General features: G+C 52.9%; 4 protein-coding genes across 4 annotated transcripts; 3 read left to right on the top strand and 1 right to left on the bottom strand.

Moving 5' to 3' along the window:
* Positions 1-1,004: 1,004 nt before the first annotated feature.
* LTHEOB_2966 (uncharacterized protein) lies at positions 1,005-2,498 on the top strand (the record flags this gene model as incomplete). The annotated part of the gene is made up of 1 exon (XM_035511836.1): positions 1,005-2,498. One exon carries the CDS (start codon positions 1,005-1,007, stop codon positions 2,496-2,498), a length of 1,494 nt encoding a protein of 497 aa, XP_035363692.1.
* Positions 2,499-3,595: 1,097 nt separating this feature from the next.
* Positions 3,596-4,468, top strand: LTHEOB_2967 (Alpha beta hydrolase fold protein; the record flags this gene model as incomplete). Its single annotated transcript, XM_035511837.1, has 1 exon — positions 3,596-4,468. One exon carries the CDS (start codon positions 3,596-3,598, stop codon positions 4,466-4,468), a length of 873 nt encoding a protein of 290 aa, XP_035363693.1.
* Positions 4,469-5,229: 761 nt separating this feature from the next.
* On the bottom strand, positions 5,230-6,318 carry LTHEOB_2968 (uncharacterized protein; the record flags this gene model as incomplete). The annotated part of the gene is made up of 1 exon (XM_035511838.1): positions 5,230-6,318. One exon carries the CDS (start codon positions 6,316-6,318, stop codon positions 5,230-5,232), a length of 1,089 nt encoding a protein of 362 aa, XP_035363694.1.
* Positions 6,319-11,174: 4,856 nt separating this feature from the next.
* Positions 11,175-12,911, top strand: LTHEOB_2969 (Ankyrin and het domain-containing protein; the record flags this gene model as incomplete). Its single annotated transcript, XM_035511839.1, has 1 exon — positions 11,175-12,911. The coding sequence occupies one exon, from the start codon at positions 11,175-11,177 to the stop codon at positions 12,909-12,911; it is 1,737 nt and encodes a 578-aa protein (XP_035363695.1).
* Positions 12,912-12,917: the final 6 nt, after the last annotated feature.

Consider the following 12,917-nt stretch of genomic DNA (forward strand, 5'->3'; position numbering starts at 1 on the left):
TCGCTCAAATCAAGAAGTTAGCAGTGCTCAAGTCACTCACATTACAGAATTTCATGTGTGGGAATTCCAAGCGAGACCTGTCGTTTGAGTTTTCCTAGTATGCAGGTGGACTTGCTGCATGTTAAGGGTATTCGGCCGTTAAACTCAAAAGCTATCGCAGCTGAAAACCACCTCCAAGATATCCTCCGCTCTCTTCCATCGATGTCTCGGCAAGAAACTTAAAAAAGAAACTCCATATGAAAATTGACTGCGGATTGCATTGGAGTGGTATGCTTTCTTTCAGGACATCCTCGGACAGAAGCCGAATACGAGCTCCAGAACGCTCGAAGCGCAGTCTCCATAGGACGGAATAGACGCTCGAATCGAGGAGTGTAGAAACAATTCTGTCAAAGAGCCGCAAACCTGAAGCGGTGTGTAGTAGCTGTTGGGTAATTATCAATGACACCGTCCCATCGTCCTATCCATGTGGCTTATACCATGGTAGGCTTATTCTAAGAATACCGCGAGCTTGGCCAATTGTCTGGGCTCTGATTGGCTGGTCAGACTTGGCGTCCCGTGTAGTACTAGGTCGCAGACCCACTCGTGCACCGAAACAAGCCCGCAACTACGCGCACCGACGCACCCACCAATAGGGTGCTTTGCACAGCCCCTTTGAATCCTCCACTAAAAAGCTTCAATTGTAGCTAATGTGAATTCGGTTCGAGTGCCGCTTGCCGACGTCGCTCGTCAGATGTCTCCAAACACCAAAAGTGGTTTTCCCTCGGAGAATCTCGTATTCACGCGCTCAATCAGGAAGCTCAGACCTCCACAGGATCCCAAGACGCGCACGCTGGGTGGCGCCGTGTATCACACTTGCAAAATCTAGCGAGCTCCGCCGTCCATGAAGAGTTTGGTTATGCCAAGGAAAAGGAGTGGAAGGAGACTCGCCCCAGATATACTCCCTGTCACGCTTCGCTTCTGAAGAGCTTGTGTTTGTAGATAGTCCACTCGTTATGAATTACGCAATGATTGTGCCCGCTGGCTGGCGGCGCAGAGTTTTGGTTGTATTTGCCATCACTTCCACTCTACTAGCCTACCTCTACCTATCGCGCAACCGATCCACCGACCATCCTTACGCCTCGCCGATCATTACCTCAAAGTCTTGCCCGATCGAACAATCAGACCCAGCTCAGGAGCTACCGCTCCCAGCAGAGTATGAAGTTCAAGCCACGGATCCAGAATGGTGCGAAAGCAAGTACAGCACGGCATACCTCACCAACTTGCGCGACGGGCGCCAGTCGTACTGCAACCCCATATCGTCCGATTCCTCACTCGAGTGCTTTGGCACGACCATCACGGAGGAACGCAGGGACATCTTTTGCCTGGCCAAGGGAGTATCGATGCTGCATACACAGCAGTCGACTACCTTCAAGCTCGACTGCACGACGTGGGATAGCTCCAGTGCGGATGGTTCTGCAGCGGTGTTGGACACACAATCATTTCCCAAATACATGTACAACACCGGGCCGTACCACATCTACTCCCAGTACTTCTCCACAACCACAAAGAAATCCCCAGAGCCTCTCTGCACGGAATCATCCTCCCCGAAGTACACTATTCTCCTAAAACGGGAGGGCGACGGAAACCTCTGGCATTCGCTGCTGGAGATATTCTCCCTCTATCTCACCATCGACGCGCTACGCATTACGCCTCTCGATCCATCGAAGCTACCGACATCCGAGTCGCTCATTTCCGCAGCAGATATACCGTCAACGCAGATTGTCATACTTGATAACCACCCTGACGGACCATACTTCGACCTCTGGAGGCTGTTCGCCCCGCTTCCAATCGTGCGCCTCAAGGAGCTGCCCTTTGGCTCCGAACCGGCATGCCTCGACAACGTCATCATTCCCCTCGCAGGAGGCAGCAACCCGCTCTGGCGTGGTGACTGGCATGCTGGCGCTTGCACACATTCCCCGCTACTCGACATTTTCTCACGGCGCGTTCTCTCGCAGTACGGCTACGACAACCTCATGAAATCTTCCTCATATTCCCGAGAGGTTACATCGAGCCTGACACTCACTTTTATCGACCGTCGTGAGACCAGAGCCCTCCGCGACACCCCACATCATCTTGAAAATCTACAAGCACACTTTCCCAACGTCCACATACAGTCAATTGATTTTGCAGCTATCCCGTTTTCCAAGCAGCTGCAGATTATCCGAGAGACGGACATCCTTGTCGGTGTCCACGGAGCGGGCTTGACGCATTCGATGTTTCTTCCGGAAGGCTCCAGCGTAGTGGAGATCCTACCGCACAACTTGAATTACAAAGGCTTCAGGAATCTGGCAAAGCTGAGGAGGCATCGCTACTTTAGTGCACACGCAAACTTTAGTGACGAGAAGGGTGACTGGCATGACCTGGACGTCTCGATAGACGAAGACCGCTTCATCGAGGTTGTTGGAGCCGGGATTAGAACAATGTTGCACCGGGGCGAGATAGATGAAGATGTTGCGTGAGAGTACTGAATGATTTATTTGACGTAATGAATAACCTTTCTACCCTGCCAGTGTCTGGTTGTTGCTCTCGATGGCGTTCTCCTTCTGCCTGGTGTGATTCTAGCCGAGCTTCGGTCGTTGGGACTGGTGCAACGCTGGAATGTGATCAAATATGAGAGCAAATTGGAGACTTAGCACGATTGTGACACGACATAGTGTTCTGCAGGCAGAAAGTGGGGTAGTCCTGTAGGAATTTAACGTAAGCAGCACGCGTCCCACGTGATGCTGAGAGATACTTCGACGGATCATAATGGCGATGAAACTAAGTGCAATCCGAGTAAAAGCACGTATAGCTAATGCTAAAGTATTAATTTGCATGATCGATAGATGCAATCCACGAGTTCGGTATGAAGAATGAGCTGCCGCCGGGTTCGTGGCGCCTTCCGACGCCCTGTTCCTCACAGCTCTTGGCATCATAACCACCTCATCTGCCTATGGTTTAAAGTGAAAGCAAATTACGATAAAGCCAATACACTAGTATCCAAACCACCTAGCATGGAATCTTGCTAATGCTGTTTAAGCCCTTTGCATGCATTATTAAGCACTACCAAAGCCTCAAGATATGCATCCTACTCCGCAACATTGAAAGAATCTTCCATTAAACATATGCAGCCTCAACTGTCGACATTAAGTTGAAGTTTCGCACCCCATTTCCACCAACCAAATCCATTTTCATGTGGACAAAATCTCGCGGACCAACACGACAATCCTTCTGGCGACCAGGATGGCAATGACCAATCAGACGCCCGACCACGCACGCATTTGTAAGCCTGCGTGCACTCACCTCTCGAGTTCCCATTGCAAAGATTTATCAGCGCGGTTCACATTCCGCTGAAGTGGTAATCTGCTGATTAAAGAAATTGCATCATTTATACTAGGTTGAACAATTCCTCCTCCAAAGGATGCGAGCTCCACTGCGTGCCAAGACCGTTAGTATATAGACGTAGCCCTCGGATTGAAACACATCAACTCTTCACTCAAACAATTCTGCGTTGAGCTGGATCTGTACTCTAGCAAGTACAAAGGAAAAAAAAATAAAAAAAAACAAAACCGCAGCCATGAGCGGCGCCCACTTCCTCGCCAACGGCACCTCCCTCTTCTACACCCTCGAGGGGCCCCCCACCGCCGCCCCCATCCTCCTCCTCCACGGCTGGGGCTGCGACCTGCTCGACTGGTCCTTCCAAATCCCGTTCCTCCTCACGCTGGGCTTCCAAGTCCTCGCCCTCGACCTACGCGGCCACGGGCGCTCCCCCGCCTACCCGTCCCCCACCGCTTTTCCCTCGCTCTACTCGCCCACCGCCTTCGCCGCCGACGCCTCCGCCCTGCTGTCCCACCTCAACTTCACGCAGCCCGCGCTCGTCATGGGGCACTCGCTCGGCGGCCTCGTCGCAGCCATCCTGGCCATCGAGCATCCAGCGCAGGTGCGCGGCGCGGTGCTGGTCGATTCCGCGTACTACCTGACGGCGAACGACACGGCATCGCTGAATGCAGATATACGGAACGACACGGCGCACGCGCTGCAGACGATTACGGCGTGGTTCGAGGCGGTGGCGGGCGTGTACGACGAGCGCACGCCCGAGTGGGAGAAGACGTGGCATAAGTTGCGGACGTGGGGCGCGGATGTGGATGCCGTGGTGCAGACGGGGCTGGAGCTGAATGGGTATGACGGGACGCTGGGGAGGTGGGAGGATGCGGAGGGGTATTTGAAGGAGGGGTTTGGGGCGAGGACGGGGGAGGAGCGGGTGCCGAGGCTGGCGGTTGTGGCGGCGGAGTATAAGGTTGATATGGAGAAGGCGATTGGGTTGGATGAGGCCGGGGTGGGGGATCGGGTGAGCGTGCTGGAGGAGGGGCATTGGTTGCATCAGCAGGGGGCGGAGCAGTTTAATGGGATCGTGGAGAGTTGGTTCCGAGATCGGGACTTTCTACCCTGATTCTCTGTGCACTTCTCAGCCGCGGATTTTGCGCAAGTCACGTTTGCCTAATTATACATTGATAGCTACGCCAGTGCCTGCGCTCAAGCAGACGCGGTATATGCATTCTTAATGCGCTGCATGTAATTAATTGCCAGGCATTTGGGAATGATATCGGGGGATGGATGACTTGGTAGCATCCACCGGTCTTTTGGTACTCCAGAAAACTCTAATAGTATATACCAGGGCTATCACCTTATCACCTCGAATGACTTTACCACGGAATTCAATGCTTCAGTCGTTATGGATGGTCTCGTGCTATCCGTCTCCGCCATTCGAAATGGATCCATACCGTATCCTCTGGGAACATCACACGATACAGCGTCTCAGGAAATTGAAGCTGCAACAGCTCTAGCCGGTATAACCTTGAAAGTACTTTGACAGAAAGTAAACAGGTATTGAAAATGCTGAGGCTGAAGGGCTCAGCCATGTTGTCCAGCCTGGGCTTGACTGCGAAACCGGACGAGTAACAAGCCTGGGGAATAGATGCAGCTTTCGCTTGCATGATTGCACGTGCTGTCCTTGGGACTTGATAGTCAAGATCGACTCTCCAACATGCCAAGTGTATTACCATCTCTACATAGATCCTGGCTCAGACTAACCATATGGTCACTTCGAACATGACCTTGAAGACGCCTCTATTAATTTGCATACGCGTTTTCCATAATGAGTAATTCATCCCAGGGCTCATTTTGATCGTAATATGTCAGCACCTGCTAATTTCAAAGAGACTTCTTGGTGATAACGACATATCGATTCTCGCCCTCCCCTTCCGACGCCGTCAACAGGCCCATATCCTGCGCCACGCTGTGTACCATAGCACGATGTGCATTCCCGAACGGCGGCATCTCCAAACGGGTCCTCCTTTCATCAACCATCAGCTCCGCCACTTCCCTTAAATCATCCGTCACCGCCTCCACACTCCCTCCATCACAAGCCCTATCAAACAACTTAACCGACTTCTTCGACCACTCCACCTTCCTCAGCGGCGCCAACCTCACCGCCCTCGCCCAGTCCTCTACCTCGGCCGTCTTTTTCTTCGGCGCCAGGCGCTGCACAGCATGCCTGATCATCCCCAGCCCCGCGCGCGCCGGGTCGACGTACTCGCCGACGAAATGGACGCGGATGCCGTTGTTCCACAGCAACCGATGGACCACCCCCGCCACGAACTGCGAGCTCTTCACGGCCAGCGCGCCGGTCAGCTTGACGTCCACGTTCCCCGCGTAGTGCCGGTGCACGCGCAGCACGAGATCCGCGATGCCGTCGACCTGCCAGCTCATGAAGATGCGCGCCGTGCGGTCGTCTAGCAGCAATGCGTTCAGCTCGCACACGTGGCCCCCCGCGCGCATCCAGCCCGGCGCGGGCGTGACGTCGAGGAGGACGGTGGGGCGGATGCCCTCGTCCACGGGCAGCTGCGGGACGAAGGCATTCCAGGCGTCGATGAGTTCTGGATGCAGGACTTCGGCGCGGCTCATGGCCCAGTCGGCTTTGCGGATGTTGGCCGGCAATGCGTCGTGGAAGATGCTGATGCGCAGGGTGTGCATGGGTTTTGCCGCGAACGGGCCGCAGGCGACGCCGTCGATCGTCAGGGAGGTGGGGAGTGTTGTGAGGTCGGAGGGGCGCTGCAGCCAGCGCTGTGGAGACCATGTGTTGAGCACCCATGGCATGTCCCGTCGGAGAGTCTTGCACACGCGCAGGAGCGTGGTGATGGTTTGCGGCCATGTGCTGCCGACTAGCCGGTCTTCTTGCTGCACGGCCGCGAGGAGGATCTTTTGGCGGAGCTCCCGTGGTAAATCTGTAAGTTTGGCCATGGCTTGATGAGCTATGGGTTGTGTTGGGCTTGGATGTAAAGGTGGTGATGCACTACCAGCCTATAGCCGCTTACTGAGTCACGCGAGTGTTGTAGCGTGGAATTACGTAAGCTGAGCGCGATTGATGCTCAGTAATGCAGCCAATCATGCAACTTGACGGACTAATTTGTATTTACCTGTCTCGGGGGAGACGAGAATGTCTACATCGCCCGTCTGCCACGTTAGCAGCAGGAGAAATTCTCCTACAGTGATACTACTTATCGCCTTCTAAATCTGGATTCATCTTTCGGCCTCCTTGTGCGCAACTCTCCCTTCACGCGCTGACGTTCCAACTCCTCCAGCCGCTCCACTACAATTGGAGTACAGCATTGGCTCTTGGGCTCGTCTCCAGTGGTGCGAAAGCCTCGGTCCTTGGCTTCTAAAAGATACATTTGGTGTTCCAAACTAAGGAGATCAAAGGTCGCGCCATTCTCGATCAGCACTTGGACGACCCCAAAATTCTCGTTCACGATAGCCCTCTCCAAGGCAGTATACTTCCCATACTGCCGATAATCAACATCAGCCCCCCTTTCGAGTAAGGTCTGAACAATGCACGGAGCCCTTTTGGAGGCTGCATACACTAGAGGACTCCCAAAGCGTGATTCACAGTCATTAGGGTCTGCTCCATGATCAAGTAGCATCTTCACAATGCCATTGAACATCTCAACGCTCCACGAAGGAGAAGGGCTAGGAAAACCAGTCACATCACCCAGAAGGCATGCTCGACGCAATGGAGTACCATATTCTCCTCCCTTTGCGTTGGTATCGGCTCCGTAGTCCAGCAGTACCCTCACAGTATCCAATGGGCCCATGCCGCACGCCACATATAACGGAGTCTCGTGATCATCATTTTGGGCGTTTACGTCTGCCCCATTCTCGAGCAGTAGTTCCACGATCTTAGAGCTTCTGGCAAGACACGCAGCGTGCAAAGCATATTCAAACCTTGCTCCTTTAGCGTTGACATTGACTTGTCCAACAAGCTCTTCTGGGTCCACCTGGGACTCAATGAGCTTTTTCTTGTAGTACGAGTTGGTGCGGATGGCGGCCAATGTTCTTGTATTCCCTCCTGGTTCGTTCGGGCTGATTCCGTGCTCCAGAAGTCGTTTTACGGTGCTTGACAATCCCAGCCTGGAGGCTAGATAGAGTGGAGGGCCTGTAGAAGTAAAGTTCCCGATTTTGTGATACTTCACTGTGCCGCTATGGAGCAAATACCTCAGAATATCTTCATAGGCTTCTTTCTCCACTTCTTGAATTCTTGCATGAGTGATCCACTCCTCCCACGCATAGCTTAATGGAGGATAATATTGTCCAGGCAAATCCTTGATCGTCATCAGACAGGCAAGGCAGATACGGAGGACAGATATCCTGCTTGAAATGTCAGAGAAGGTGACATCCAAGCACGGTTCTAGTGTTTGTGAGTAGAGGTAGTCCATAACGGAAGAATGTGCAATCTCAAGGCATTTCCTTTCGTGAACAGTCACACGTCTCGTTCTTATCTTTATAAGGACGGACAGTATGCTGGAGAACGGAGCCAAATCTTTCATCTTCTTGGAATCGTTGATTGAATGACCAGGGGTAGCCTCCAAGTCAACACTCGTAAATACCAACATATCCTCAACAGCCAATGCGCGCTTTGAAGCGAGTGTCATCTGTAGGATACGGATTGCATCATCTCTATGCCTTTTGGGTATCTCCCTCAAGCTCCGGGCATAGATATCGTTGAGCCCTTCTGGTAGATCCGCAAGGGCCTCTTCCATCTTTGCAGAGGTTCCGAGTGAACCGAGGCTATCAAGCTGTAGAGAAGCCCAGCGAAACCTGTGAGTTCAATATGTCAGATATCATTCTGTTAACAATCTTGAGGATATGGTAGAGCTTACATCGTACCAGCTTTATCGACAAGTACGTCTCTCGCTTTTCTCAGGATAGGATCCCATTCGGATTCATTCGCGAGAGCATCAAAATTTGAGTCCTCGTATGCATGGAGTTTCTCGGACTCTACTTCGTTTTCGGCACAAGATTCTTCTTCCAGTCGGAACCTTGGTTCACCTGGATAGCCATCGGCCTCGTTTCGCCATCGTGCAAACATGCGATCCTTCGCAATTCGCCGTTCGATATATTTGCGAATGTCATCCCTGACCTTGAAAGCGTTTTCTTCAATGGACAATTGAGCCTTTTCTGAGACTAGCGGGCCGAGTGCTCCAATGATGTCTTGCTGTTCGCTTCGACTCGTCATGATGATCCTGAATTTGGAGCTTTTCGACATTGTGCCCCGGATCTGCCTGTGGAGCCACTGCAAGAGTTCCTCGCGGTCTCTTCCCTTTTTCGATTCATCGAGTGCGTCCAAAACAAGTTTTACGTGACCTGAATGATGCAACATGTTGTCAAAAACTTCGATGAGGGTAGTCGTTGATGGCTTTGTTTGGTTCCAGTCTCTTGATGAGTAAAGTCGATGCAGCACCTCTCTGGGTCCATTAGATGTAGAATAAAGCTGGCAGATGAGTGACAGTAGAAGTTCCCTAAGGGTTTGCTTCTTTTCGTCACGAAAGTCGAAGAAGAAGTATAAGCATGGCCCATTCCTCATCAGCGCATCTATCATTGTGGACGACAGAACTGTCTTCCCACACCCCGATGGCCCATGTAGCCATATACAGTCAAGTTTACCCGAAAGCCAAGAGTGGTAAGTGCTGTGCTCGAAAAGCCACGCATTAGTCTTACTGTAACAGGCCTCTTGAGCATCTTCGAAGTTCTTTGCGTGGTCTGATGGAGCAAGCCACCCTTGGATTTTTTGCACCGTAGCTACGTTCGAGAGAGTGGAAACATCGGCTTTTATCTCTTGCACGTCTGTTATCTAGTCAGGAGATGCGGAAAAAATGGAGTAGCTATTTTCTTGTTTGGAATATAACTGACCTTGGCGTACTTCAAACATAACGTCCCTGGCCTTTGCAGATGATTCGACTTCAGGGGGCTTCAGTATATGAAGTAGCTCTCTCGCGAATGCAGCTGCCGTCATAGCAGCATATCCATGCCATGAATGGCCCTTATGAGAGTCGGCGTAGTCGCTAATTCCCCTGATTACCAAACAAGGAAAGTTGTCCATGAGACCGGCAGCCTCCATCTCAAAGCATAGACATTCACCGCCATTGGTCTCTCGCTTTAAGGTGGCGAGAATCTTGTCTCTTTCCCTGCCGTTCTTCATGACTCTGTTCCCAGAGGCAACTAATCCGTAGTGAATCGTTGGTGCTTCTGGCCGTGGTCGCTTCCGTCGCACAATTGGTCGAGATGACTTCCAGGGTAAAAACGTCAAGCCGCTGACAGCTTGAAACAGCCGATCATTCTCCGATCCTTGATACGCATAGGTAGGCGTGGCCTCATCAAACTCAAAAGCCTGGTAGATAGCCATAGACGCATGGTGGATCGTTTCGCACAATTCAAATATCCGTGGTCGCGCCCGGAAAGAAGTCAGGGCGCTCAGAAGCGCAGAGGGCGGCTTGTTTAGAGAGCCTGTGCAGCGGAATTTTCCCTCTTCCTCTTTACCCAGGTCGTATTGAACTACACCGCCTGCTGTTCCCTGTCCTGGTTGGCTTACCACGATATCACCAAGGCGGATGTCGTGGTTGGGGGAGGGAACTCCACCACCAATTCCGACCATGAAACCCAGCCGAATTGAAGGGAACGCCGATACCAATAGGGTCGCAACGCGAGCGGCAATACTAGTCCCGTAAATTCCCGATGGAAAGGAAACGATAACGACGTTGTGTTGTGCAATGCGTCCCCAGACGTAATCGTTGGAGTCTTCGGGTGGTTTTTGAAAATCTGACGGTGCGTCATGTTCTTCATCTAGCATGGCAATCGTTGCTCTGAACTCCTCTTTGAGCGCTGTGATGATTCCAATAGAGTACTCGCGTTTTCCCTTGGTTTTACGGCCTTCCTGGTCCCTGGAACATAAGATATTGTAGATTGCCTTCACTCTCTGAGAATCTAGGGTTTTTGCTTTTCTAACGTCATGTTTTACTCCTAGAGGTATGGGATTCTTAGGGCTTTGGTGATGCGGCGCACGAAAGAGGAAATAAACCGCACATGCAAAGAGTGCAAGAACGCCTAAAGCTTTCTGCTCAGGCAATAAGAGCTCCAAGAGTTCCGAGAGGGCCGAAGCCGCTGCCATGCTGGCAGACTGTCATGTGCGCCTTGGTGAAGCTGTTGCGACAGTCATACAAGGTGGCGTGAAGGCCTAGATAAAACAGAAGACGAATTCGAAGCGGGAGGGAAAGCTGCGTTTGAAAAATTGCAACATGCTGTGAGCTGTCGGTGGAGCTCGTCAAGCTGCATGCAAATTATCCCTGGAATGGTAAGCATCCCGAAGGCAGAGTCAAGGATGATCAGGCGTCTGCGAGTCGGATTGGATGGAAGAATGATGCATTCCCCACACGAGAGCGCTTAGCTGAAACACTGGGGATTGTAGACGCTGCTGATGTTATACAGAAACGTCGACCTCGATGCTATTATCACGTGTCAAAAAGTGATCATATACAGGCCGTTGTTATGCGTTGCAGCCTTGATGAATTTATGGCATGTAGGGTCAGCGCGTTGCCTGGGCCGAGTTGTTGGGGGCCAAAAGGCAGCCAATCTACTGCTTATCATGCAGGTGAGATTCAGCTGCGGGGCTATTTTTCTCGGCGGCTAAGTTTTGTGATCTTCAGCTCCGGATTCTCGCCGTGCCACTTCTCAGAAAAATTGTGCATTGGCCTCCAGCGCTAGCGCCAATCATCTAATAATCGCCTTCACTGTACCGACATCCGCTCGCCTGGGAGAGGATCAACATGTACGTTCAAACGTACGGCAAAGTGTACCAACCGCTTGGGGAGAAGCAGGTACGCTTGGTTCGGCTGCAGCCTGGAGTTTTCGGGCAGCCTCTAATCTGTACCCTGGATGCGATCGAGCTCGACAACCCTCCAAGCTATGAAGCCCTCTCCTATGTCTGGGGCTCGGAGGAGAAAGGCAAAACAGCCCAAGTCAATGAGCAGAACATAAATATTACGGAAAACCTTCACGTCGCGCTCAACTACCTCCGGAATGAGTCCGCAACCATCACGCTCTGGGTAGATGCGCTCTGCATCTGCCAAGACGAGACTTCAGACAAGAGCAGTCAAGTCCGCATGATGGGTGACATCTTCCGGAAGGCGACGCGCACCTGGATCTGGCTTGGCGAGGCCTCAGATGAAGACAAGGCCGTGGTGGACTATCTGTGCAACGCCTCGTCCGATAAGGAAATCAAGCCAAAAGACCTCCCCATGCCCGCCCTCCAGCACTTCTTCGGCCGCCCCTGGTTCCGGCGCCTCTGGATTCTGCAAGAGGCCCTCCTCTCCCAACAACCAGTAGCGCAGTGCGGCAACAAGACGACCGACTTCACGCGCATCGTCAAGCTCAGCACCGACCTGATCTTCGACAACCTGGGCAACAACCGCGGCGACGCCTTCGTGCAGTGCAAGCTCAAGCGCTGCCTGCACGAGTGGGATGCGCTGAAGGGCGTCCTGGCCGCAGGCGGTTGGCCGCTGCTGCACGCCATGCCCATGACCGAGACGCTCGAGTGCACCAAGTTCGAGGACCGCGTCTACGCGCTGCTGGGGCTGGCCACCGAGGCCGACCGCAAATTCGTCCAGGTCGACTACTCCCGCCCTTTCGAAGAAATCCAGACAGAGCTCTGCGCCTACCTGATCTGCTCGCCCGAGAACCCGCTGCATGCGCTGCACTACATGGGCGGTGCATCAGCTGAAGGAGGTGGCGTCATGCCGTCGTGGACGAGGGATTGGACAGCACCAAAGACCGAGCAGTGGCGCCTCGTGCGCAAGGCAGCGAACGTCCCTGCGCAGGAGCGGTGGCATATGCTTTACACGACGCCGGCCACGCTGGGTTACGAGTGGCTCAACGCCGAGGCGGAGAGGTTTCCGTGGACGATGGAGCCAGCCGCGCTGGGTTCCGACGTCGTTCGGTTCTCGGCTGACCTGAAGACTCTTGCGTTGAAAGGGATTCAGGTGGATGAGGTCCAAAGTGCGCACCCGGCGCCGCTCCAAGGGGATGAAGCTGCGTGGAAGTCAACGTGCGAAGAGTGGAAAGAGATTGCCTTGGAAAAGATGAAAGCCTATGCAAGCCCGGAAGAGCGCTTTGAAGCGTTCTGCAAAACGCTTTGTCGGGGGGACTATCGTGATCATGACGGTGTATTGAGGGCGACTTGCGGCGACGCTTACCAGACATGGATCTCTGGCCAAGACCATAGCAGCAGCAATGGACCTCGGGATGATTTTAGTTTCCGAGTCAAGGCGGTTGGAATGGAGAGGTCCTGGGTAGTCACAGGGAGAGGATACGCAGCCATCGCTCCAGGCGATACCAAAGAGGGGGACTTGATTTGCTTCTTCAAGGGAAACTTGGACCCATTCGTGTTGCGTAGGCGGGAAGACACGTTTGCGTTCATTGGAGATACTTTCGTACCGGACCTCATGAATGGGGAATGGATCCAAGCAGCGAAAGGCACTGATGTCAAGGAGTTCAGGATTCAGTGATTGACA

This window comes from Lasiodiplodia theobromae (assembly GCF_012971845.1).
Source record: "Lasiodiplodia theobromae strain AM2As chromosome Unknown scaffold_7, whole genome shotgun sequence".
Classification (NCBI taxonomy): Eukaryota; Fungi; Ascomycota; class Dothideomycetes; order Botryosphaeriales; family Botryosphaeriaceae; genus Lasiodiplodia; species Lasiodiplodia theobromae.